Source organism: Tursiops truncatus, chromosome 16 (genome assembly GCF_011762595.2).
Source record: "Tursiops truncatus isolate mTurTru1 chromosome 16, mTurTru1.mat.Y, whole genome shotgun sequence".
In the NCBI taxonomy this organism is placed as follows: domain Eukaryota; kingdom Metazoa; phylum Chordata; class Mammalia; order Artiodactyla; family Delphinidae; genus Tursiops; species Tursiops truncatus.
The window spans coordinates 63389520-63413200 of NC_047049.1; the positions used below are offsets into that span (position 1 = coordinate 63389520).

General features: G+C 36.9%; 1 protein-coding gene across 10 annotated transcripts in view; it reads left to right on the top strand.

Moving 5' to 3' along the window:
* HERC4 (HECT and RLD domain containing E3 ubiquitin protein ligase 4) overlaps positions 1–23681 on the top strand; it is a 234185-nt gene that overhangs the window by 143013 nt on the left and 67491 nt on the right. For all 10 annotated transcript variants that reach the window (XR_012326613.1, XM_073793541.1, XM_073793540.1 and 7 more), the window contains 2 exons: positions 5857–5987; positions 18166–18326. Coding sequence is in view for 9 of the 10 variants with exons in the window: in XM_073793541.1 (XP_073649642.1) it covers positions 5857–5987; positions 18166–18326 (292 nt within the window). In the remaining variant the exon portion in view is untranslated. The remainder of the gene's footprint in view (positions 1–5856; positions 5988–18165; positions 18327–23681) is intronic.

The following is a 23681-nucleotide window of genomic DNA, read 5'->3' on the forward strand; positions in this document are numbered from 1 at the left end:
AGCAACACAGTAACAGTAGGGGACTTAAGTACCCCACTTTCAACAGAGACTGGATCATCCTGACAGAAAATCAGTAAGGAATATTTGACTTGAAGTACAGTTTATATCAAATGGACCTAACAAACATATACAGAACATTGTATCCAAGAATAGCAGGAGATACATTCTTCTCAAGCAAACAGTGGAACATTCTGCAGGAGAGATCATGCTAGGTCAAAAACACGTCTTAACAAATATAAGACGATTGAAATAATATCATGTATGTTTTCCAACCATAGTAGTATGAAACTAGGAATCATTAACAGGAGGAAAGCCAGAAAATTCACGAATATGTGGAAATTAAAAAGTACACTTCTGGGCTTCCCTGGTGACGCAGTGGTTGAGAGTCCACCTGCCGATGCAGGGGACACGGGTTCCTGCCCCGGTCCGGGAAGATCCCACATGCCGCGGAGCGGCTGGGCCTGTGAGCCATGGCTGCTGAGCCTGCGCGTCCAGAGCCTGTGCTCCGCAACGGGAGAGGCCCACGTACCGCAAAAAAAAAAAAAAAAAAGTACACTTGTGAATAATCATTGGGTCATAGAAGAAATAAAAGGGAAATTTTTAAATATCTTGAGAAATGAAAATGGGAACACGACAAAACTTATGGGAAGCAACAAAAGCAGCTCTAATAGGGAAGTTTATAGCAATAAACACCTACATTAAGAAAAAAGATTGCAAATAAACAGCTTAATTTTATACCTCAAGGAACTAGGAAAAACAACATACTAAGTCCAAAGTTAGCAGAAGGAAGGGAATTACAAAGATCAGAGCAGAAATAAATGAAATAGAGATTAGAAAAACATCAGAGAAGAATAACACACCTAAGAGCTGTTTTTCTGAAAAGATTTTTTTTAATGGACAAATCTTTAGCTAGACTAAGAAGAAAAGACTCAAATAAAATCAGATTGGGAGGAGACATTACAACTGATAATGCAGAAATACAAAGGTTCATAAGAGACTACTATCAATAATTATATACCAACAAATTTATCACATAACCTAGATGAAATGGATACATTCCAGAAGCATACTAACTGCCAAAACTGAATCATAAAGAAACAAAATCTGAATATGCCTCTGATGAGTAAGGAGATAGAATCAGTAGTCAAAAGTCTCCCAACAAAGAAAAGCGCAGGACTGGATGTCTTCAAAAATCTCCCAACAAAGAGAAGCTCATTCACTGGATGGTGAATTCTACTATTTAAAAAATAATTAACACCAGTCAATCTCAAACTCCTCTGAAAAACAGAAGAGGAGGGAACACTTCCAAACTTATTTTATAAGGCCGGCACCATCTGATACCAAAGACATAATAGAAAGACACTGCAAGGAGAGTAAATTACAAACCAACATCCTTGATGAATGTAGATGCAGAACTACTCAATACTAGCAAACTAAGTTCAACAGTACATTTAAATGATTATATAGCCAGTGATCAAGTGGGATTTATCCCTGGGATGCAAGGATGGTTCAGCATTTACAAATCAGTGTTATACACCACATTAACAGAATGAAGGATACAAATCATATTATCATCTTAGTAGATACAAGAAAAGCATTTGACAAAATTGAGTATCTTTTTATGATAAAAACTGTCAAAGTGAATATGGAGGGAACATGCCTCAATATAATAAAGGCCATCTATGACAAACCCACCACTAACATAATACTTAATGGTGAAAATTTGAAAGCTTTTCCTTTAAGATCAGGAACAAGACAGGATGCCCACTCTCACCACTGCTATTCAAGATAATACTGGGAGTCCTAGCCACAGCAGTTAGCCAAGAGAAAGAAATTAAAGGCATCCAAATTAGAAAGGGAAAACTAAAATTGTCTCTTTGCAGATGTCTTGATAGTTTATATAGAAAACCCTAAAGACTCCTCAAAAAATCTGTTAGAACCAATAAATACAGTGAAGTTGTAGGATACAAATTAACATATAAAAATCAGTTGCGGGGGTGCTTCCCTGGTGGCTCAGTGGTTGAGAATCCGCCTGCCAATGCAGGGGACACAGGTTCGAGCCCTGGTCTGGGAAGATGCCATGTGCTGCAGAGCAACTAAGCCTGTGCGCCACAACTACTGAGCCTGTGCGCTAGAGCCCATGAGCCACAACTACTGAGCCTACATACCGCAACTACTGAAGCCCACACACCTAGAGCCCGTGCTCCGCAACAAGAGAAACCACTGCAGTGAGAAGCCCACGCACCGCAATGAAGAGTAACCCCCACTTGCCTCAACTAGAGAAAGCCCGCACACAGCAACGAAGACCCAACACAGCCAAAAAAAAGAAAATCAGTTGCGGGACTTCCTTTGTGGTCCATTGGCTAAGACTCCATGCTCCCAATGCAGGTGGCCCGGGTTTGATCCCTGGTCAGGGAACTAGATCCCACATGCTGCAACTAAGAAGTTTGCATTCCGCAACTAAAGATCCCACATGCTGCAACAAAGATCCCACAGATGACAATGAAGATCCTGCGTGCCACAGCTAAGGCCTGACGCAAACAAATAAGCAAGTAAATATTTTTTAAAGGATCAGTTGTGTTTTTATACACTGAAAACAAACTATCTGAAAAAGAAATGAAGCAGTAGTCCCATTTACAATAGTATCAAAAACGTAATGCTGGGCTTCCCTGGTGGCGCAGTGGTTGAGAGTCCGCCTGCCAATGCAGGGGACACGGGTTCGTGCCCTGGTCTGGGAAGATCCCACATGCCGTGGAGCTGCTGGGCCCGTGAGCCATGGCCGCTGAGCCTGCAGTCCGGAGCCTGTGCTCCGCAACGGGAGAGGCCACAACAGTGAGAGGCCCGCGTACCGCAAAAAAAAAAACCAAACAAACAATAAAAAACCCCGTAATGCTTAGTAATAAAGGTGAGCCAAGCAGATGAAAGACCTGTACACTGAAAACTATATGAGACATCAATGAAAGAAACTGAAGAAGACAGAAATAATTGGAAAGATATCTCATGTTCTTGATAGGAAGAAGTAATATTGTTAAAATATCCATACTGCTCAAAGTGAGCTACAGATTCAATGCAATCCCTATCCAGATTCCAATGGCATTTTTCACAGAAATAGAACAATCTTAAAATTCATATAGAACCACAAAAGACGCAGAATAGCCAAAGCAGTCTTGAGAAAGAACAATGAAGTGAAGGCATAAGTTTCTGATTTTAAACTATATTACAAAGCTGTAGTAATCAAAGCAGTATGATACTGGCATAAAAGCAGACACATATACCAGCCAAACAGAATAGATCGCCCAGAAATAAATGCAATTAATCATTGATACGGTGCCAAGAGCTCGCAGTGGAAAAGGATAGCCTCTTCAATAAATGATGCTGGGAAATATGGATATCCATATGCAAAAAATGGACTTCTAATTCACACCACTCACAAAATGTAGCTCAAATGGAGTAAAGACTTAAATGTAAGACCTGAAACTGTAAAAATTCTAGGAGAAAACTTGGGAAAGTTCCTTGACATTAGTCTTGGTAGGCATTTTTTGGATGTGACACCAAAAGCACATGGGTAACAAAAGCAAAAGTAAACTAAAAGCTTCTGCACAGCAAAGAAAACAGTCAACAAAATTAAAAGTCATCCTGTGGAATGAGAGAAAATATTTGTAAATCATATATCTGATTAGGGGTTAATACTTTAACTATATAAGGAACTCACGTAACTCATGGCTGAAAAACAATCTAATTTTAAAATGGGCAAAGGGCCAGAATAGACATTTTTCCAGAGTAGATATACAAATGACCAAAAGGTACATGAAAATGGTGCTCAATGTCAATATCACAATCATCAGGAAAATACAGATCAAGACCACAATGAGATATCACCTCACATCTGTTAGGATTGCTATAATTTTTTTAAAAAAGGACAAGTATATGGAGGAAAGGGGAGCCCTGTATACTGCTGGTGGGAATATAAATTGGTGCGGCCATTAGGGAAAACAATATGAAGCTTCCTCAAAAACTTAAAAATAGAACTACTGTAGGACCCAGCAGTTCCACTTTTGGATGTATTTCTGAAGGAAATGAAAACAGGGTCTCAGAGAGGTAAATACATTCTCATGTTTTTTGAAGCATTATTCACAATAGCCAAGATACTTAAACAACCTAAGTGTCCCTTGCCAAATGAGTGGATAAAGGAAATGTGATGTGTACATGTTTGTGTGCATATGCGCGCGCACGTGCACGCACACACACACACACACACACACACACACACACTGGAATATTATTCAGCCATAAAAAGGGGAAATCCTTTCATTTGTAACAACATATATGAACCTCAAGGGCATTATGGTAAGTGAAATAAGCCAGGCAAAGACAAACACTAAATGGTATCACTTATATGTGGCATTGTTAAAAAAACAAAAAAAGTGGGGTGGGGATAGAAAGTCAAATTCATAGAAACAAAGAGTAGAATGGTGGTTGCCAGGGTGTAGGGGGTGAGGGAAATGGGGATATGTGGTCAAAGGGTACAAACTTTCTGTTACAAGATTATTAAATTCTGAGGATCTAATGTACAGCATGGTGACTGTAATTAACGATACAGTATTCTATGCTTGAAATCTGCTAAGAGCAGATCTGAAGCTTTCTCACACACACACAAGGATTATATGAGGTTTGGATGTGTTAATTAACTTGACTGGTAATAATTTCACAGAGTATATGTATGTCAAGTCATGTTGTGCCCTTTAAATATACACAATTTTATGTCAAGTCAATGATATCAATAAAACTGGAAAAAACATAAGAAGTAAAAATTAACACTTGCTATTTCTGTCCAAAAAAAGGAAATTAATACTTCTTGTTGATAATAGTATTGCGTCATATATTTTTATCCGTTAGAGGTATATGCCATTGAAGATACATATGCATTTATATGTGAAATGATTTGTTGACCACAGTGTATTTTAAAGTATTCCAGTACTTTTTTTACTTTAAAGTACCCCCATAAAAGGGAAGTGGGAGGGGCATCAATGAAACAGGATTATCTGAGTTTTGCCATTTGAAACTGAGTGATGTTATGTGATCATTCATATATAGATAAATATATATATGTATATATGTCTTTTGTGCATTTGTTTAAATTTCCCATGATAAAAAAATTTTAAACAGAAAAATCAATTTCCTTACATAGCAATCTGTATAAATACTAATATCCTGCTTTCATCATTTAGTAGCATAAATTTGTATACATAGCTGCAACTATGAAGAAAAGCAGTTGAATTGAAAAGTACTAACTGTGCTTGTTTTAAAATGTCATCATGAATTACTTTTTAAAAACATAACCTTTAATCCTGTTATACATTTTTATGATAAATATTTTAAAGACCATTTATATTTTATGCTAAGACCATTTATGCTAAGAATAGCTATATTAGTACACTCTCTGGTTACATGTACTCTTTTTTTGCAGAGCTACTTTGGAAACTGAAAATGATACCATTTATAGGTTTTGTGAAATTTTATAGGTGTGATTCATCAAGACTATAATGATAGTAAAAGGCAATGCAAAAAAATACTCATTAGTATCTCTTTAATGATGACTTTATAATGATGAGAACATAGTTAAATACTTTTGAAGTATGTGAAAATAATAAGCCATATCAGCCTGGAACTCTTAGATTTAAGACATTTTACCTTGAAAAGTCAAGGTATCTTGACTATCTTATCATCTGTTAAATTGTGAAGACAATAGAAGAGAAAATTTGACTCCATATTAAAGATTAACTTATTTTCCTGAAGATTATTTTCTTTTATCAGGCTTTCTAATGACAAAGGGTTTTTTTGTTGTTGTTGTTTTAGGAAGGTGGAGTGTTTACTTTCGGAGCTGGAGGGTATGGTCAGTTGGGTCATAACTCTACCAGTCATGAAATAAACCCAAGGAAAGTGTTTGAACTTATGGGAAGCATTGTCACTCAGATTGCTTGTGGAAGGTAAGCAGTTTTAGAAAAGAGTATTTTGATCTATAGCCCAATTATTTAGGATTTTTTTTTTTTTAACAGTCCAGGGGTCTTTTTTTTTTTTTTTAAATCTATTATGCCATGAATTAATAGGGAATGGCTTCTAGCAGCTTAGGCCCCTTTCCATTGGTTCTCACAAAGTGTGCTTCTCTGGTGGAACAGGCTGGCACTTCATTTGAACCTGAGTGCCTTTCTGTTTGGCTTCCTTTTTTTTTTTTTCTTTCTTTTTTTTTTTTAAATTGGAGTATAATTGTTTTACCATGTTGTTAGTTTCTGCTGTACAACAAAGTGAATCAGCTATATGTATACATATATCCCTTCCCTCTTGGACCTCCCTCCCACCCCACCCCCCATCCCACCCATCTAGGTCATCACACACTGAGCTGAGCTCCCTGTGCTATACAGCAGGTTCCCACTAGCTATCTGTTTTGTACATGGTAGTGTATATATGGGAATCCTAATCTCCTAATTCATTCCACACTCCCTTTCCCCCACTGTGTCCACCCTCCCATTCTCTACATCCTGTGTCTCTATTCCTACCCTGCAAATAGGATAATCTGTACCATTTTTCTAGATTCCACATATATGCGTTAACATATGAATTTGTTTTTCTGACTTCACACTGTATGACAGACTTTAGGTCCATCCATGTCTCTACAAATGACCCAGTTTTGTTCCTTTTTATGGCTGAGTAATATTCCACTGTATATATGTACCACATCTTCTTTATCCATTTATCTGTCAGTGGACACTTAGGTTCCTTCCATGTCCTGGCTATTGTGAATAGTGCTGCAATGAACATTGGGATACATTTTTTTTTTTCCTGATCATTTTTCTTCATATGTTTCAGGAAGCTATCAGGGTGCTGAATATGCTTCATATGTACATTAATTCTCTTGGCAAGAAGAATCTTGCCCTTAACTTGTTTACAACAGTGCCAATAGCATGCAGGGTAACATTGTAGACTCTTCCAGTTTTACCTTGGTAACATTTGTGGGGCATTCCTTTTTGAACAGTGTCATTTCCTTGATGTTTACAGTATCACATAGTTTCTTGTAGATTTGCATGTGTTGTGGCCAGAGGAGGAACTTCATGTTTTCTGGAATGCCTTGATAAGATATAGTGGTGCCTCTCCTCTTTCCCTTTGTGTTAGTCATTTTTGCAAATTACTGTAATATAGTAGTTCCAACTGAAAGTGGAGATTTTTAAAATGAATTGTTCAGGAATCTAGTAATCTAAAACAAAAAAACATTATCTTCTACCTGCCTGATTTGCTGCTAAGGAATCATAGTAAGAGGAGAAAGTTCTTTTATACTGATTATTTTACCTTTCTCTATTTGAAACAAATTTATCTGAGGCAAGATATTAATAAGGTAAATGTAATACTGTATATAACATTAAGTAAATATAATTTATTTTATGTAACATCACACTTGAAGGGAAACTATAGATCGTCTTTTTTTCTTTTCCACCTTTTTTTTCTTTAAAGAATGAAGAAATTGACCAATTAATTACTTAAGACATAAGATTAGTTAGTGGTGAAAGTTGAATTGGACTACTGATCTCCTGATTCCCAGTTGTTGGGAGTAGATAGGAATCAGAGCTTTGTAACTGAGCTTCACCTTTGATGGATTAAATTTTGGTGGATTCCCCAGAGGCAAAATATCCTTTGCTTGACTCACTCAGTTTTGACCACTTAGCTTAGTTTTCCAGCTAGTATGTATCTTTATACAATATAGTTAAGTTTTCCAGTATTAATTCAAGTACACAGAATTACACCGTAGGTAGCCTTTGGTGACTTTTTTTTTTTTTAACATCATGCTGTATGATTATCCATATGTGTATAGCTATGGTTCTCCATCGTTAGGTCTTATTGCTGTGTTTTACTCAATTATATGCATATATAATTATTTTCTCAGTCATGGGCACTTGGGTATTTCCAGTTTTTGGCAATTACAAATAATGTTGCTTTGAACATTTATTATGTAATATACATAAACTTTAATATTTCTAAAGTATATACCTAGAATGGAATTTCTGGGCCAGAGAGTATACTGAATTTGAGTTTTGCAGGTTAATGTCACCCTATTTACCAGAATGGTTATACCAGTTTACCTTCCCATCACTATTGTATGAGAATTCCTATGTCCTTTTCACCATTTGGTATTGTTAGACTTTTAAATTTTTGCTAATCTCTTGGATATATAGTGGTAGTTAATCATGATTTTAATTTGCATTTCCATGATTTGATAGGGATTGCATTGAGTTGGTAGATCACTTTCAGAAGTATTGATGTCTTAACAATTTTAAGGCTTTCAAGCCATGAATGTGGGATGTCTTTCCATTTATTTACTTTCTTTCAGTAATATTTTGCAGTTTTCATTGTATATCTTTTATCTATTTACTTTCTCTATACCTCACACTTTTTTTTGTCCCTGATTTTCTACGTTATTGCCTTCTTCTGTGTTTAGTTTATTTTTTGCAGTGAAATGTTTTAGTTTCCTCTCATTTCCTTTTCTGTATATTCTATAGCTATCTTTTTGTGGTTACCATGGGGATTACATTTAATATCCTAAAGTTATTAACTCTCTAACTCAAATTTATACTAGGTCAATTTCAATAATATACAAAACTTTGTTCCTATATAGTTCTGTCCCTACCCCATTTCAGTTATTGGTGTCACAAGATAACTTTAGTATACATTGTGTGTCAGAAAACATAAATTAATAATTTTATGCATTAGTCTCTTAAATTATGTAGAAAACAAAATTTGGAGGAAAAACACAAAATTACAATAATACTAGCTTTTATAATCACCCATATATTTACCTTTACTGAGATCTTTATTTTTTCATACAGCTTCAAGTTACTGTCTAGTGTCCTTTCATTTCAACCTGTAGGATTCCTTTTAGTATTTCTTAAAGGGCAGGTCTGGTGATAAACTCCCTGAGCTTTTATCTGTAAATGTCTTAATTTCTTTCTCACTTTTGAAGGACAGTTTTGTCAGGTATCAGATTCTTTGTTGACAGGTTTTTTCTTTCAGCAGTTTGAATGTATAAGCCCACTGCCTTCTGACCTGCAAAGTTTCTGCTGAGAAGTCTACTGATAATCCTATTGAGGATCCCTTGTATGTGACAAGTCACTTCTCTCTTGCTTCATTCAGGTTTCTTTGTCTTTCGACAGTGTGATTGTAATGTGTCTCAGTATGGGTCTCTTTCAGTTCATCCTACTTGGAGTTTCTTGATGTTTATGTCCAAGTTTGGGTATTTTTTGGTTATTATTTCTTCAAATGATCTTTTTACCTTCTGGAACTTCCCACAGTGCCTATGTTCGTCCACTTGATGATGTCCTTTAGGTCCCTTAGGTTCTCTTTACTTTTGTTTAGTCTTTTTTCTTTCTTTTCCTGAGACTTAATAATTTCAATTGTTTTATGTTCAAGTTCCTGTATTCTTTTTTCTTTCTGCTCAAATCTGCCTTAGAATCCCTCCAGTGAGTTTTTTATTTTAGTTAATGTATTTTTCATCTCCAGAACTTCCTTTTGGTGTGTTTTTAGGTTTTCTATTTTTTTATTGATATTTCCATTTTCTTCATATATTGTTTTCTTGACTATTTCCATGTCTTCCTTTTGTTATTTGAGCATCTTTAAGAAAATTATTTTAGATTTTGTCTGTTAAGGTTCATCATCTGGTTGTTCTCAGGGAACAACCCTGTTTTATTTTTTTAAAGTAGACTTTATTTTTTACAGCATTTTTAGGTTCACCAGAAAATTAAATGGTATATTTGTTTCAGTTGATGAACCTGCTGTTGACAAAAATAATCAATAAACAATCTGTAATAGGAAAAGAAAGGAGTTTTATTTGAGCCAAACTGAGGACAATAGCCTGGAAGACAGCTTCTCATGTAACTCTGAGGAACTACTCCTCCAGAGAAGCATGGTTTTCAGCACAGTTTTATATCTTGTCAGAAGAAAGAACATCAAACAAGTCAGGGATACATTCCTTCAGGGTTTCCCAAAAAACAGATCAGCATGTACACAGCAAGTCCATATGGCCTTGGCACCTGGGAAGAGAGTCTTACCATCTAAGGAGTACCAGCATTGGCATCCCAGGAAGGGAGGGATTTAATCTTTATTTTTAACATGGATATTCTTTACTTCTGGTCATTGTGCCCTTCTCTTTAATAATTACAGCAGATATACTGTAATTTGATAGGCCACAAACAGGCTGTTTTAGTTAGGATTAAAATCACATTAACTTATGTATAAGCCAGATGACTTCCCCATACCTCAATATGTGAAAATTTCTTTCATCGCTACATTGACAGGTCATTTCATCACTACATTGACAGGTCATTACAGGTGTACATAGTGTATGTTAGGGTTCATTCTGTGGGTTTGGACAAATGTATAATGATGTGCATCCACCATTATAGTATCATACAGGGTAATTTCAATGCCCTAAAAATCCTGTATGCTCCCCTTATTTATCCCCCCCACTTCCCTAACTCCTGGCAGTCACTGATTTTTACTCTCATAGTTTTGCCTTTTCCGGAATGAAATATAGTTGGAGTCACATAGTATGTAGCCTTCTCAGGTTGTCTCCTTTCACTTAGTAATATGCATTTATGGTTCCTCCATGTTTTTTCATGGCTTGATTGCTGATTTCTTTTTAATGCTAACTAATATTCCAGTGTCTAGATGTACCAGTTTGTTTATCCATTCACCTACTGAAGGACATCTTGGTTGCTTTCAAGGTTTGGCAGTTATGAATAAAGCTATTACAAATATCTGTGTCAGGTTTTTGTGTAGACACAGGTTTTTAACTCCTTTGGATGAATAATGAAGAGCACAATTGCCGAATCATATTGTAACAGTATGTTTAGTTTTGTAAAAAACCATAAAACTGCCTTCCAAAGGAGCTATATCATTGTTTCCTTTGAATGCGCCTTACTTTCCAATTTCTTTGTATTCTCTGTGATTTTTTTTCTTTTTGAAAACTGTACATTTGAACCTAATAATGTGGTAACTCTAGAAATAATATTCTTTCCCTTCTCTAGGGTTTGCTGTTTTTTGTTTTGTTTTTATTTTTTGATTTTTATAGGTTGTCTCTGTGCCAAGGATCAGCCTGAGGTGTAAACATAAGGTCTTCTCAGGTCATTTCTGAGACTGCACCTTTTCCGGGGCATGCACAATGACTTTTCTAAATTCCTGTGTATATGCAGTTACATTTGAATATCCTAGATCTTAAATGACTGACTTCTAAAAGGGGCAGAAGAAAAAAGAAAGGGGAGAAAATAGAAGAAAATAAAAGGGAAGAAAACACTAGCCCTTTAAATCCTCTAGAAGTCTCTTCAGCTGGAGGTGAATAGGCTTGTAACAGTGGGCAGAAGGGGTGCAGAAAAGACTTACCCACGTTTGTATCTGTACCTCTGTGATCAGAAGCAGCAATCAGTGATCAGAGGACCAATCTCAAATATAAGGACCTTATTGCCTACCCTGGCTCCCACAAGCTATGTCTGAGATACTCTTGGAGCATGTGGATTATTGCCTGTCACAGGGCTGAGGGTGAAGGGGGGGTAGGTAGCTACTACTGTGCTAAGTGCTGAAATTAATCAAAATTAATTGCAGTTTACCACCCAAGCCTTCCCTTGGAAATTGCAAGCCTTTAATAGACGCCAGAGTTTTAAAATAGTTACATCAGACAGATTCTGTCACAGCAGTTGTTGTCTAAGTTAGGAGACAGATTCCTGGTGCTTCCTGCTCCACCATCTTCTCAGAATCATCCTCTCATAGCTCCATCTTTGAAAACTCCTTTGCCCTCCTGCTTTTTAGTGCTACTGTTGCCATAAATTAAGTTCCATGTGTATGTGGATCTATTTCTGTCTTCTCTATCTTATTCCTTCAATCTGTGTGTCTATCCCAGTTTGATTATTCTTGATTTCTCCTTGTATGTCTGTCAGTTTTTGCTTTTGAGGCTGTGTTCTTAAGTGTATAAAATTTAAATTTTATCCATTCTTGATGAATTGAACCTTTTGTCTTTGTGGTGGTGATCCTCTAGATCTCTAATATCATTTTTGTTTCCTTAAAATCTGTTTTATCTGATGTGAATAGAGCTCCACCTGCTTTTATATTGATATATATATATTTTTTTATCTATTTTTTTTCTATTCTTTTACTTTGTCTTTCTGTATGTTTTAGATGAATCTCATGTAAATATCATTAAGTTAGATTTTTTTAAAAAATCCATCCTAACAATCTTTGTCTTTTAAATGGACAGATTTGGCAAGTTTTATTTTTTTTTAATTATTACTAATATATTTGGGTTTAAACCTGCCATCATATTTTGTACTGTTTGTGCTACCAGTTTATTTTCGTTTTCTTTCTTTTCTTTTTTGCCTTTCTTTGGATTAATAATTTTTTTAAAAAATTTATTTATTTTTGGCTGTGTTGGGTCTTCCTTGTGGTGCGCGGGCTTCTCATTGCGTTGGCTTCTTTTGTTGCAGAGCACGGCCTCTAGTGCGCGGCCTTCAGTAGTTGTGGCTCGCGGGCTCTAGAGCGCAGGCTCAGTAGTTGTGGCGCACGGGCTTAGCTGCTCTGCGGCATATGAGATCTTCCCGGACCAGGGCTCGAACCCGTGTCCCCTGCATTGGCAGGTGGATTCCCAACCACTGCGCCACCAGGGAAGCCTGGATTAATAATTTTTTTAGTCAGTTTATTTTTTTTAATTAATTAATTAATTAATTTATGGCTGTGTTGGGTCTTCGTTGCTGCGCGTGGGCTTTCTGTAGTTGCAGTGAGCAGGGGCTACTCTTCATTGCGGTGCATGGGCTTCTCATTGCAGTGGCTTTTCTTGTTGAAGAGCACGGGCTCTAGGTGCGTGGGCTTCAATAGTTGTGGCACACGGGCTCAGTAGTTGTGGCTCGTGGGCTTAATTGCTCTGCGGCATGTGGGATCTTCCAGGACCAGGGCTTGAACCCGTGTCCCCTGCATTGGCAGGCGGATTCTTAACCACTGCACCACCAGGGAAGTCCTTTTAGTTAGTTTAATTCCCTCTACCCATTTGGAAATATGGGAACTCTTTTTTAGTTGTTACTCTAGAAATAACAACATTAATCTTTAAGTTATGTTAATACTTTCCCCCTTTTCTGGAAGTTGTAAGACCTCCATTTACCTTCCCAACTTTTCATTCTCTATATTTATTTATTTTCTTTTTTAGGCCATGCCGTGCAGCATGTGGGATCTTAGTTCCCTGACCAGGGATCGAACCCATGCCCCCTGCATTGGGAGTGCAGAGTCTTAACAACTGGACCACCAGGGAATTCCCATTCATTCTCTCTATATTTTTAAACCCCAGAAGAATATTGCTTCATATAGTCAGTGTACATTTAGAAATGGCTCTACATACATTTACTACCATTTTTTTCTCTTTAGTTTTTACAATTAGTTTCATTTTCCTTTTATCAGCCACCCTTTGGAATTTTCTTTAAGTAGATTTGCAGGTGGCAGACTCTTTTGTGTATCTAAAAATGTCTGTATTGCACCTTCGTTCATGAATGATGTTGTTGGTTATAGAATTCTAGCTTGGCATTTGCTTACAGCACTTAAGATAATGTTCTACTGTCTTTTGGCTTCAGTTCTTCTGAGAAGTCGGCTGCTGGTATGTTGCTCCTTTGAAGGTAATTTGTCTCTTTTCTCTCTCTCTTCAGTTTTGCTTTCATTTGTCAAGGTATGGATTTTCTTACTGGACTTCTTGAATCTGTGGAATAATCTCTCTTTAGATACAACTTTTCCTTTCCTCATAGGACTCTGATTGGATGTGTATTAAATCGTCTCACTCCACCTTGTAGTCTTACTTTCCACATTTTTGTCCCTCTTTGCTGCCTTCTTGATTACTTTTATGATTTATATTTCAGTTCATTAATTCTCATACTATATTTTTTGTTAAACCTGTATTCTTGATTTTGGTTATTGTGATTTTTCAGTTCTGGTGTTTCGTACTGGTTCTTTTTAAAAATCTGAAACAAATTTTTTCTTTAATCTTTCCAGCTGTCTGTCAGTTTTCAACCTCGGCCTTTATTTCTTGGACATTAAACAAGTATTAAACATAATTATTCTAGATTCTTGTGTTTGAAAATTCTGATATCTGAAATCTTTAGGGATCTATTTCTATTGTTTATTCTTTCTGCTAGGTTTTGTTCATGGTACCCTGTTTCTTTGCCCAGTTTTGTGTGTTTGACCATGTATTTGAAAAATTATTTATGGGGATGATTTGACAAAGCCTTCCTTTCCTTTTTTCATATATGAATCAGGATAAAAGGTAAATAAAAGCTCAACATATAAGTGAGCAGAAATGCTTGCTATCTTAATCTTGTTTATTAGACTGTTGAAGTTATACATGAATATATATTCACTAAAGTGTAGAGAGTTCAAATTTCCTTGTTTATCCACTTCATGAGTAATTCATTAAAAGATTATAAATATTTTTAGGTAATTTTTTTCCAGTGAAATATTTAATCAGTCTCTTGTGAGATATCACAGATTGTTTAACGTTATCCAGTTTTGTAATTCTTAACAGTAAAAATGTGCGTGATTTTAATAGTTATTCTTAGCTCTGTAAACTTAGTTCTTTCCAGTAATTTTATTTATTTAATTATTGGACTGGGGGTGGAATTTCAGTTATATATTAATTGAGATGTAAAAAATTATCTACAGAGGGAATGTCGGTTGGTATCATGACCAGTTTGATTTCCAGATAGTTGGTACTGTAAGAACTATGTATTATTTCCTTATTAAATAATTGTCCGAAACTTCCTGAAGGAAGCAGGCAAGGGACACCAGAAATGTGAACTCATTAAAGAGATAATCCAAACGGAAAAGGTTCAGATTCCAGTAGTATAGCGTCATATTGTTTTTGAGCTATTATATCAAATATAGGACTTGAGATAGTTATGTTTGTTCAGTGGCTCTCAACTCTTGACTTCATGCTGTAATCCTTTGGAGAGTTTTTAGTAATATGTGTTGTTGCCTAGGCTCACTCCTAGGCAACTCCAAAATGCAGCCAGGGTTAAGAACCACCGCTTCAGTAGACCAGTTTGAGGAGGAATTTAACAAACTAGTATTGAGCAGTTGTTTTTAAACTGTTGATGTGTTCCTTTGAAATGTCACAGCGGCTGCTTCCTGAAGGAGGCAGACTGGGCAATGTTAAACCCTTCTTTAGCCAGAACAGTTTGTCTGTTTTATATGCTAGGATTCCATTTAATGTTTATTTTGTTAAGAGTATCCTTGATTTAGAATTTTTTTATTAACCTTGGCTCATCTGGCTCTGAGATAAGACGGTTGTTAGATTCTACTTAGTTTTCCAGTAATGTAACAGACTAGATAACTTGAAAACCCTTTTGAATCAAAACACCTTTTAGGGCTTCCCTGGTGACGCAGTGGTTGAGAGTCCGCCTGCCAATGCAGGGCATGCGGGTTCGTGCCCCGGTCTGGGAGGATCCTGCATACCGCAGAGCGGCTGGGCCCGTGGGCCATGGCCGCTGAGCCTGCGCGTCCGGACCTGTGCTCCGCAGGGGGAGAGGCCACAGCAGTGAGAGGCCCGCGTACTGCAAAAAACAAAAACAAACAAACAAAAAACCCAAAACACCTTTTAAATAATATAGATTAGTTTGCCAGCAAGTAAAGGGAATTCCGCAGGGCAAAAATCTGAAAACCATACCTTTTAGTTTGAACTGACTCTGGAGCTGCTCTGAAAAAATTTGCCAATCTAGGTAATGTATTAATTAGCTTATTTTGCTAAACAAATCACCCCAAAACTTAGTGGCTTATTAATACAATGACCTATTTAGCTAATATCTCTGTGGTTCAGTGATTTGGGCTGGGCTTAGCTGGGGCAGTTCTTTTTTTTTTTTTTTTTTTTTTGGGCTGCGTTGGGCCTTTGTTGCTGAGCGTGGGCTTTCTCTAATTGTGGCAAGTGGGGACTACTCTTTGTTGCGGTGCGTGAGCTTCTCGTTGTGGTGGCTTCTCTTGTAGAGCACAGGCTCTAGGAGTGCAGGCTTCAGTAGTTGTGGCACGTGGGCTCAGTAGTTGTGGCTCGTGGGCTTAGTTGCTCTGCAGTGTGTGGATCTTCCCGGACCAGGGCTCGAACCCGTGTCCTCTGCATTGGCAGGCAGATTTCTTAACCACTGCGCCACCAGAGAAGTCCCTGGGCAATTCTCATCTTAGCTGAACTCAGTTAATCAGCCGATGATCTGGGTAGGGGCTGGGTAGTCTGTGGGGACCTTAGCTGGGTCAACTTGTCTCTGCTTCAGATTATATATCATCCTTCAAATGCTAACCTTGGGTTATTCTCATGATGGTAGAGCAGAGTTCCAAAAGAGAGAGGGAAAGAGTGCAAAGCCACTGGTGAGGCATAGGCTCAGATCTGATGCACTGTCATTTCTGCTGCATTCTGTTCAAAGCAAGCCACAGGTCAGAGACCAGTTTTAAGACATGGAGAAATAGATTCACCATCTTGGTGGGAACACCTGCAGAAGTCATATTGTAAGGATAATGGGTACAGGGAAAAGAATAACGGGTCCATTTTTTTCTTTTTTTTTGGCGGGGGGGTACGCGGGCCTCTCACTGTTTTGGCCTCTCCCATTGCGGAGCACAGGCTCCGGACGTGCAGGCTCAGCGGCCATGGCTCACGGGCCTAGCCGCTCCGTGGTATGTGGGATCTTCCCGGACTGGGGCACGAACCCGTGTCCCCTGCATCGGCAGGCGGACTCTCAACCACTGTGCCACCAGGGAAGCCCCTTGGGTCCTTTTCATAAACAGTATATCACAGATGGCAAAGGAGTTTGGAAAAGAAGATGAGACCTAAGAACTGGTAGAGGCAGTAGTGAGGCCTGTGAAACCATCTCCTCCCAGTAAAGCTGCCTCATGGGAAGAGTTCACAATGCAATATTCTCTTGCTAGTTTAAGGAGACTTTTCTGGCCTTGGCCTATTTTCTGGTTTGGATCTCCCCTCAGAATTTGTAACCACAGGACTGCCCTAAAGTAGGTTTGGGGCTTGTCAGAGTAGTCCTGGGTTGGTGTATATGTATTATATTTCACAATATATTAAGGGTTTTAAATGAAGTAACTGGCTGGCTGTTTTGAAAAACAGAACTAGAAATGGTATAAAACATAGTCATTAAAAGTTTAAATTCAGTGGATAGTTGAAACAGCAGGTTGGACACACTGCTAAAGAGAAAAATAATGACTTGAAAGATAGATCCAAGGAAATTACTCACAAGGGGTATGGATATTAAAGAGAAGTTAAAAGACTTGTTGGGTATGTTGGGAAGATAAAACGTTTGTCTAATATTATCAAGAAGAGAATTGAATAAATGGGAGAGAGACAGTATTTGCAGAAATAACACTTAAGAATTTGTCAGGCTTGATTGAAGCCATAAAACCTGAGATTGAGGAACACAAGGTCTGAGCTGGATAATCACCTTTAACCCATTCCTAAACATACAGTAGTGAAGCATCAGAAGGAGTTGGATAGGTTCACTGCTTAGTGGGTTTTCTTTAGCTTCGGTTCCGTAATTTCTTAGGTTTGCTTCCACTCTGCAATCTCTAGAGGAGTCTGAGTGTGTATACATAAGGATAAATTTATTTTGAAGAAAGGAAACATTGTTTTTTTGAAGAAAGGAAACATTGTTTTATCATGAGTTTTATATATACCAATCTTCTGCCCAGTTCTTATCTTAAAACTTTTGAGTGATGCCCAGGTGGTGGGCCCTCATAGACCACAGAGCTCTAAGCTAGAACCTGACAGAGAGGGAAGGAGGCTGGGGAGCTTTCTTGGACAGCATAGTTAGTTGCTGCCTCTAGTGCTAAATCATATATTGTAAGGGATTCCAGTATATAGCTGGGCCTTTTAAAATTTGGACATTTTTGGGAATTTTCTGGAATATGCTTTATGCAGCCTGCCTGTGTGGTACAGAATTCATTCAGTATAGAGTAAGGCTATTAAATATTTCGTACAGAAAATTTTAAAACTATAATGGTTTTATTAACTTACTTTTGAAGACAAAAATTATATCAGTAATATTTGCTATGCTTTTCTGAATGTAAATTGTTTGAAAGGTAACATTAAGTCTGAGGTTTTCTATCATTTTACTCTAGGCAGCACACTTCTGCTTTTGTTCCTTCATCAGGACGAATTTATTCTTTTGGACTTGGTGGTAATGGACAGCTAGGAACTGGTTCAACAAGCAACAGAAAAAGTCCTTTCACTGTGAAAGGAAATTGGTTCCCTTATAATGGACAATGTCCACCAGATTTTGGTAAGTTCTTTTACATTAAAGCTTTGCTGCACATACTAAAATTATTGTTAAAATGTTGCTCTTAAAAGATGAACTTTTCTATGTTTTAAATGAAAGAATCACGAGATACATTGTTTAGTGAAAATAGCAAGATACAGAATACAGAATACTAAGCAACTGTATGGTTGCTTAGTTTGTATATATATATATGCATAAGGAAACCCAGGATAAATAAAATAATGAAAGTACGTTGGGCATATGGGAACTGAATGGTGACTAGATACCAGTGGGAAGGAAGTGTTTTTGTTTTTTATTTTTGATTATGGTAAAATACATATAATACAAAGTTTATGAACTTAACTGTTTTTAAGTGCACAGTCAGTAGTGTTAAGTACATTCACATTGTTATGTAACTACCTCCAGAGCGTTTTTGTCTTGCAAAACTGAAACTCTGTGTTCATAAAACAACAATTCTCCATTCACTCTTCCCACTAGCTGGCAACCATTCTGCATTCTGTCTCTGTGAATTTGACTTAGCTCTAAATATCTCATAAGTGGAATCATACAGTATTTTTTTTGTGTGTGATTGGCTTGTTTTATAAACTTAGCATAATGTCCTTAAGGTTCATCCATGTTACAGCATGTGTGTATAGACCACATTTTGTTTATCTGTGAGTTGCTGATGGACATTTGGATTGTTTCCACCTTTTGACTACTGTGAATAATGCTGCTATAAACATGGGTGTATAAATATCTCTTCTTCAAGACCCTGCTTTCAATTCTTTGGGGTATATACGAGACTTTAAAATTATATAACATTTTCTGTTTATCTGAAATTTGAACATATGAATATATTACCTGTTCGAAATATTAAAATTTGCTTTTATATCCCTACTGCTTTAGCCAAATCTATATTTTTGTTTTCTGTTACTCTTTTAATAGATCTGGTTATCTTTTCAATGATCCTAACTTACTACTTTTAAAGAATTTGAAATGTTCAGATGCTGTTTTCTCATTCACTTCTTTGACATGCTGCAACCAAAATGTACTTCTTAAAATATTTCCTTTACCATCCTAAACTACACCTTAGAATTGTTTTTTCGTTTATTTTATCTATGTTTGATTGTCTTTGGGATTTTTCTCTGAGCTGTGGGACTTGAGTCAAGACTATTCTGTGATGAACCTACTATGAAGGTTGACATTTGAAAAGGTCCATCACTTTTTATTATGAATTACCTTTGAAGATACTTTTTTTTTCGTAACTAAAAGGATATCTCTATTATACTTTTATTTAACAAACGTCAGGATATGATACTATTTTTTTCTTTTTTTGTTTGATTTTGTGTTAGAATATGGCTTCGCTTTCTTCCAGTCACTCTTAGGTTTGGAACCTGCATTTATTTTAGTAGTATTGTTCTTTTTCTTATGTCCTTAGGAGCATGTTGGTGTTTCATCATATCAGTTTCTTCCACAAGGCACCATTAATAACCTAACAAAGAGATTTGTAATTTAAAGCAGCATGGATATTGTAAGGAATCATGTATTTCTGTTATACAGTTTAGTCACTTAGAGATGCATTTTGTTGCCTTTGAAACTGCATACCTTAAGATTATTTACATTAAAGTGGGAAAGGAAATGGAGTTATAAAAGCAGTCATTTTTGCTACAATTTAGTTTCATTAAAAAAGTGTTTATTCACAGTAGCCAAAAGGCATAAACAACTCATGTCCATCAACAGATGAATGGATAGAAAAGTATGGTATATACATGTAATTGAATATTAGCCATATAGAGGAATGAAATTTTGGTACATGCCACAGCATGGAAGAACCTTGAAAACGTGCTAAGTGAAAGAAGCCTGACACAAAAGGATAAATATTGTATGACTCCTCTTGTATGAGGTACCTAGAACAAATTTATAGAGACAGAGAGAACACTGGTTTCCAGGGTCTGGAGGGAGGGGAGAATGAGGAGTTGTTTAATGGGTACAGATTTTCTGTTTGGGATGATAAAATATACTGGAGGTGAATAATGGTGTTAGTTGCACAGCACTGTGAATTTGCTTGATGCCATGAATTAACACTTTAAAATGGTTAAAACAGTAAATTTTCTGTTACGTATATCTTACCACTATTTTATATATATAATATATATAATGGCTGATAATTATTTTGTACTATACTAAAGCTGTGCAGGATAGGAACTAATTAAATGTGAATTTAATTTACTCAGCCCCTCTAGAAGTTAAGTCCGTGGCCCCCCACCATAAATCAATCACATTGTTAGCATAAACTATCTGGTATGGCCTCGAGGCCACAGGTAAAAACAGACACTCTTTTTTTTTTTCACACACACACACACACACACACACACACACACACACACACACACACTGTATTTTATTTTTACAAGAGATAAATAAACTGACACCAAGCATTGTAAATGGATGACCACAACAAAAGCAACAATGATTGCAATTACCAAACACGAAACACACTCATACCATGTCATAATATTGACATTCAGTCCAGTAATCCTCCACTGTATCAGGTCCTTTACTTTGCAGTGAAAATTGATTTGTATATTTTTTGCCTCTGAGCCCTTGTGGGATTTATTTTATTTTATTTTTTTAAATTATTATTATTATTTTTATTCAAACAGAAAGTCACAAAAATTATAATCATCCTCATCAGTTCACTCAGTCCCATATAATTAATTTTTTTTTCATCTTGATCTTTTGTTAGCACTTTTATGAATTCATCAGTTTTCCATCAGAGTTCTGAAAATGCTTATTCATTCAGTTCATCAGTATGGTCAGTTACCAGAAACCTGTACTTGTCAGAGTCTTTTCCATGAATTCCTTGACGATGAAACCCTTTTATAGGAACATTTTTGCAAAAGCATCAGAGTACACCCAGAACTGTCTGTAAATGACAAAAGACTTAAAAATGACCACGGTTAAAGATTTGATGAAAGTTCATAATAAGGCAATTGACAAGGAAATTTAGTTATTTCTGAGATATACATTTTAAAGTAATAACTAGAATTATGACTTATAACATTATACCAGAACATATAAGATTTTTAGACATTTCATGTAATGTCTGAAACATTTATATTAACATATTTCCATACAAATAACCCAAAGAAAGTTTAGTATTAGTTGGTTTTTTTTTGTTTGTTTGTTTTTTTATACTGCAGGTTCTTACTAGTCATCAATTTTATACACATCAGTGTATACATGTCATTCCCAATCGCCCAATTCAGCACACCACCATCCACATCCCACTGCAGTTTTCCCGCCTTGATGTCCATACGTTTGTTCTCTACATCTGTGTCTCAACTTCTGCCCTGCAAACTGGTTCATCTGTACCATTTTTCTAGGTTCCACATACATGCGTTAATATATGATATTTATTTTTCTCTTTCTGACTTACTTCACTCTGTATGACAGTCTCTAGGTCCATCCACGTCTCAATGACTTAATTTCTTAATGACTCAATTTCGTTCCTTTTTATGGCTGAGTAATATTCCATTGTATATATGTACCACAACTTCTTTATCCATTCATCTGTCGATGGGCATTTAGGTTGCTTCCATTACCTGGCTATTGTAAATAGTGCTGCAATGAACATTTGGGTGCATGTGTCTTTTTGAATTACGGTTTTCTCTGGATATATGCCCAGTAGTGGGATTGATGGATCATATGGTAATTCTATTTTTAGTTTTTTAAGGAACCTCCATACTGTTCTCCATAGTGGCTATATCAATTTACATTCCCACCAACAGTGCAAGAGGGTTCCCTTTTCTCCACACCCTCTCCAGCATTTGTTGTTTGTAGATTTTCTGATGATGCCCATTCTAACTGGTGTGAGGTGATACCTCATTGTAGTTTTGATTTGCATTTCTCTAATAATTAGTGATGTTGAGCAGCTTTTCATGTGCTTCTTGGCCATCTGTATGTCTTCTTTGGAGAAATGTCTATTTAATTCTTCTGCCCATTTTTGGATTGGGTTGTTTGTTTCTTTAATATTGAGCTGCATGAGCTGTTTATATATTTTGGGGATTAGTCCTTTGTCCATTGATTCGTTTGCAAATATTTTCTCCCATTCTGAGGGTTGTCTTTTCGTCTTGTGCTTTGAAGTTTCATTAGGTCCCATTTGTTTATTTTTGTTTTTATTTCCATTACTCTAGGAGGTGGATCAAAAAAGATCTTGCTGTGGTTTATGTCCAAGAGTGTTCTTCCTATGTTTTCCTCCAAGAGTTCTATAGTGTCCGGTCTTACATTTAGGTCTCTAATCCATTTTGAGTTTATTTTTGTGTATGGTGTTAGGGAATGTTCTAATTTCATTACTTTACATGTAGCTGTCCAGTTTTCCCAGCACCACTTATTGAAGAGACTGTCTTTTCTCCATTGTATATCTTTGCCTCCTTTGTCATAGATTAGTTGACCATAGGTGCGTGGGTTTATCTCTGGGCTTTCTATCTTGTTCCATTGATCTATGTTTCTGTTTTTGTGCCAGTACCATATTGTCTTGATTACTGTAGCTTTGTAATATAGTCTGAAGTCAGGGAGTCTGATTCCCCCAGCTCTGTTTTTTTCCCTCAAGACTGCTTTGGCTATTCGGGGTCTATAAAAAGACACTCTTAACAGGATATTCCCAAGACTTTGAGACTCTATCCTTGGAACTAGGCAAAGGGCAAACCTTTCTTTTATTATTATTATTTTTATTATTATTATTTTTTTGCAGTACGCGGGCCTCTCACTGTTGTGGCCTCTCCTGTTCCAGAGCACAGGCTCCGGATGCGCAGGCTCAGCCGCCATGGCTCAGGGGCCCAGCCGCTCCGTGGTTGTGGGATCCTCCTGGACCGGGGCACGAACCCGTGTCCCCTGCATCGGCAGGTGGACTCTCAACCACTGCCCCACCAGGGAAGCCCCAAACCTTTCTTTAGAATGTGTATAGTATTAGTATATAGGACAACTGTATTAGTTTGCTAGGGCTGCTATAATAAAATATCACAAACTCAGTTTCTTGAACAATACAAATTTATTGACTCAGTTGTGAAGGCTAGAAGTCCAAGATCAAGGTGTTGGCAGTGTTGCTTCCTTCTGAGGGCTATAAGAGAGAATCTGTTCCATATATCTCTCCTAACTTTTGGTGGTTTGCTGGCAATCTTTGGTATTCCTTGGCTAGTAGATCTCTGCCTTCATCCTGCCATGGCATTGTCTCTATGTGCCTGTCTGTGTCCACATTTCGCTCTTTTATAAGGACACCAGTCATTTTGTACTGGTGGTCCACCCTACTCAAATATGACTTCAACTTATGTAATTACATCTGTAGTGACCCTATTTCTGAAGAAGGTCACTTTCTGAGAG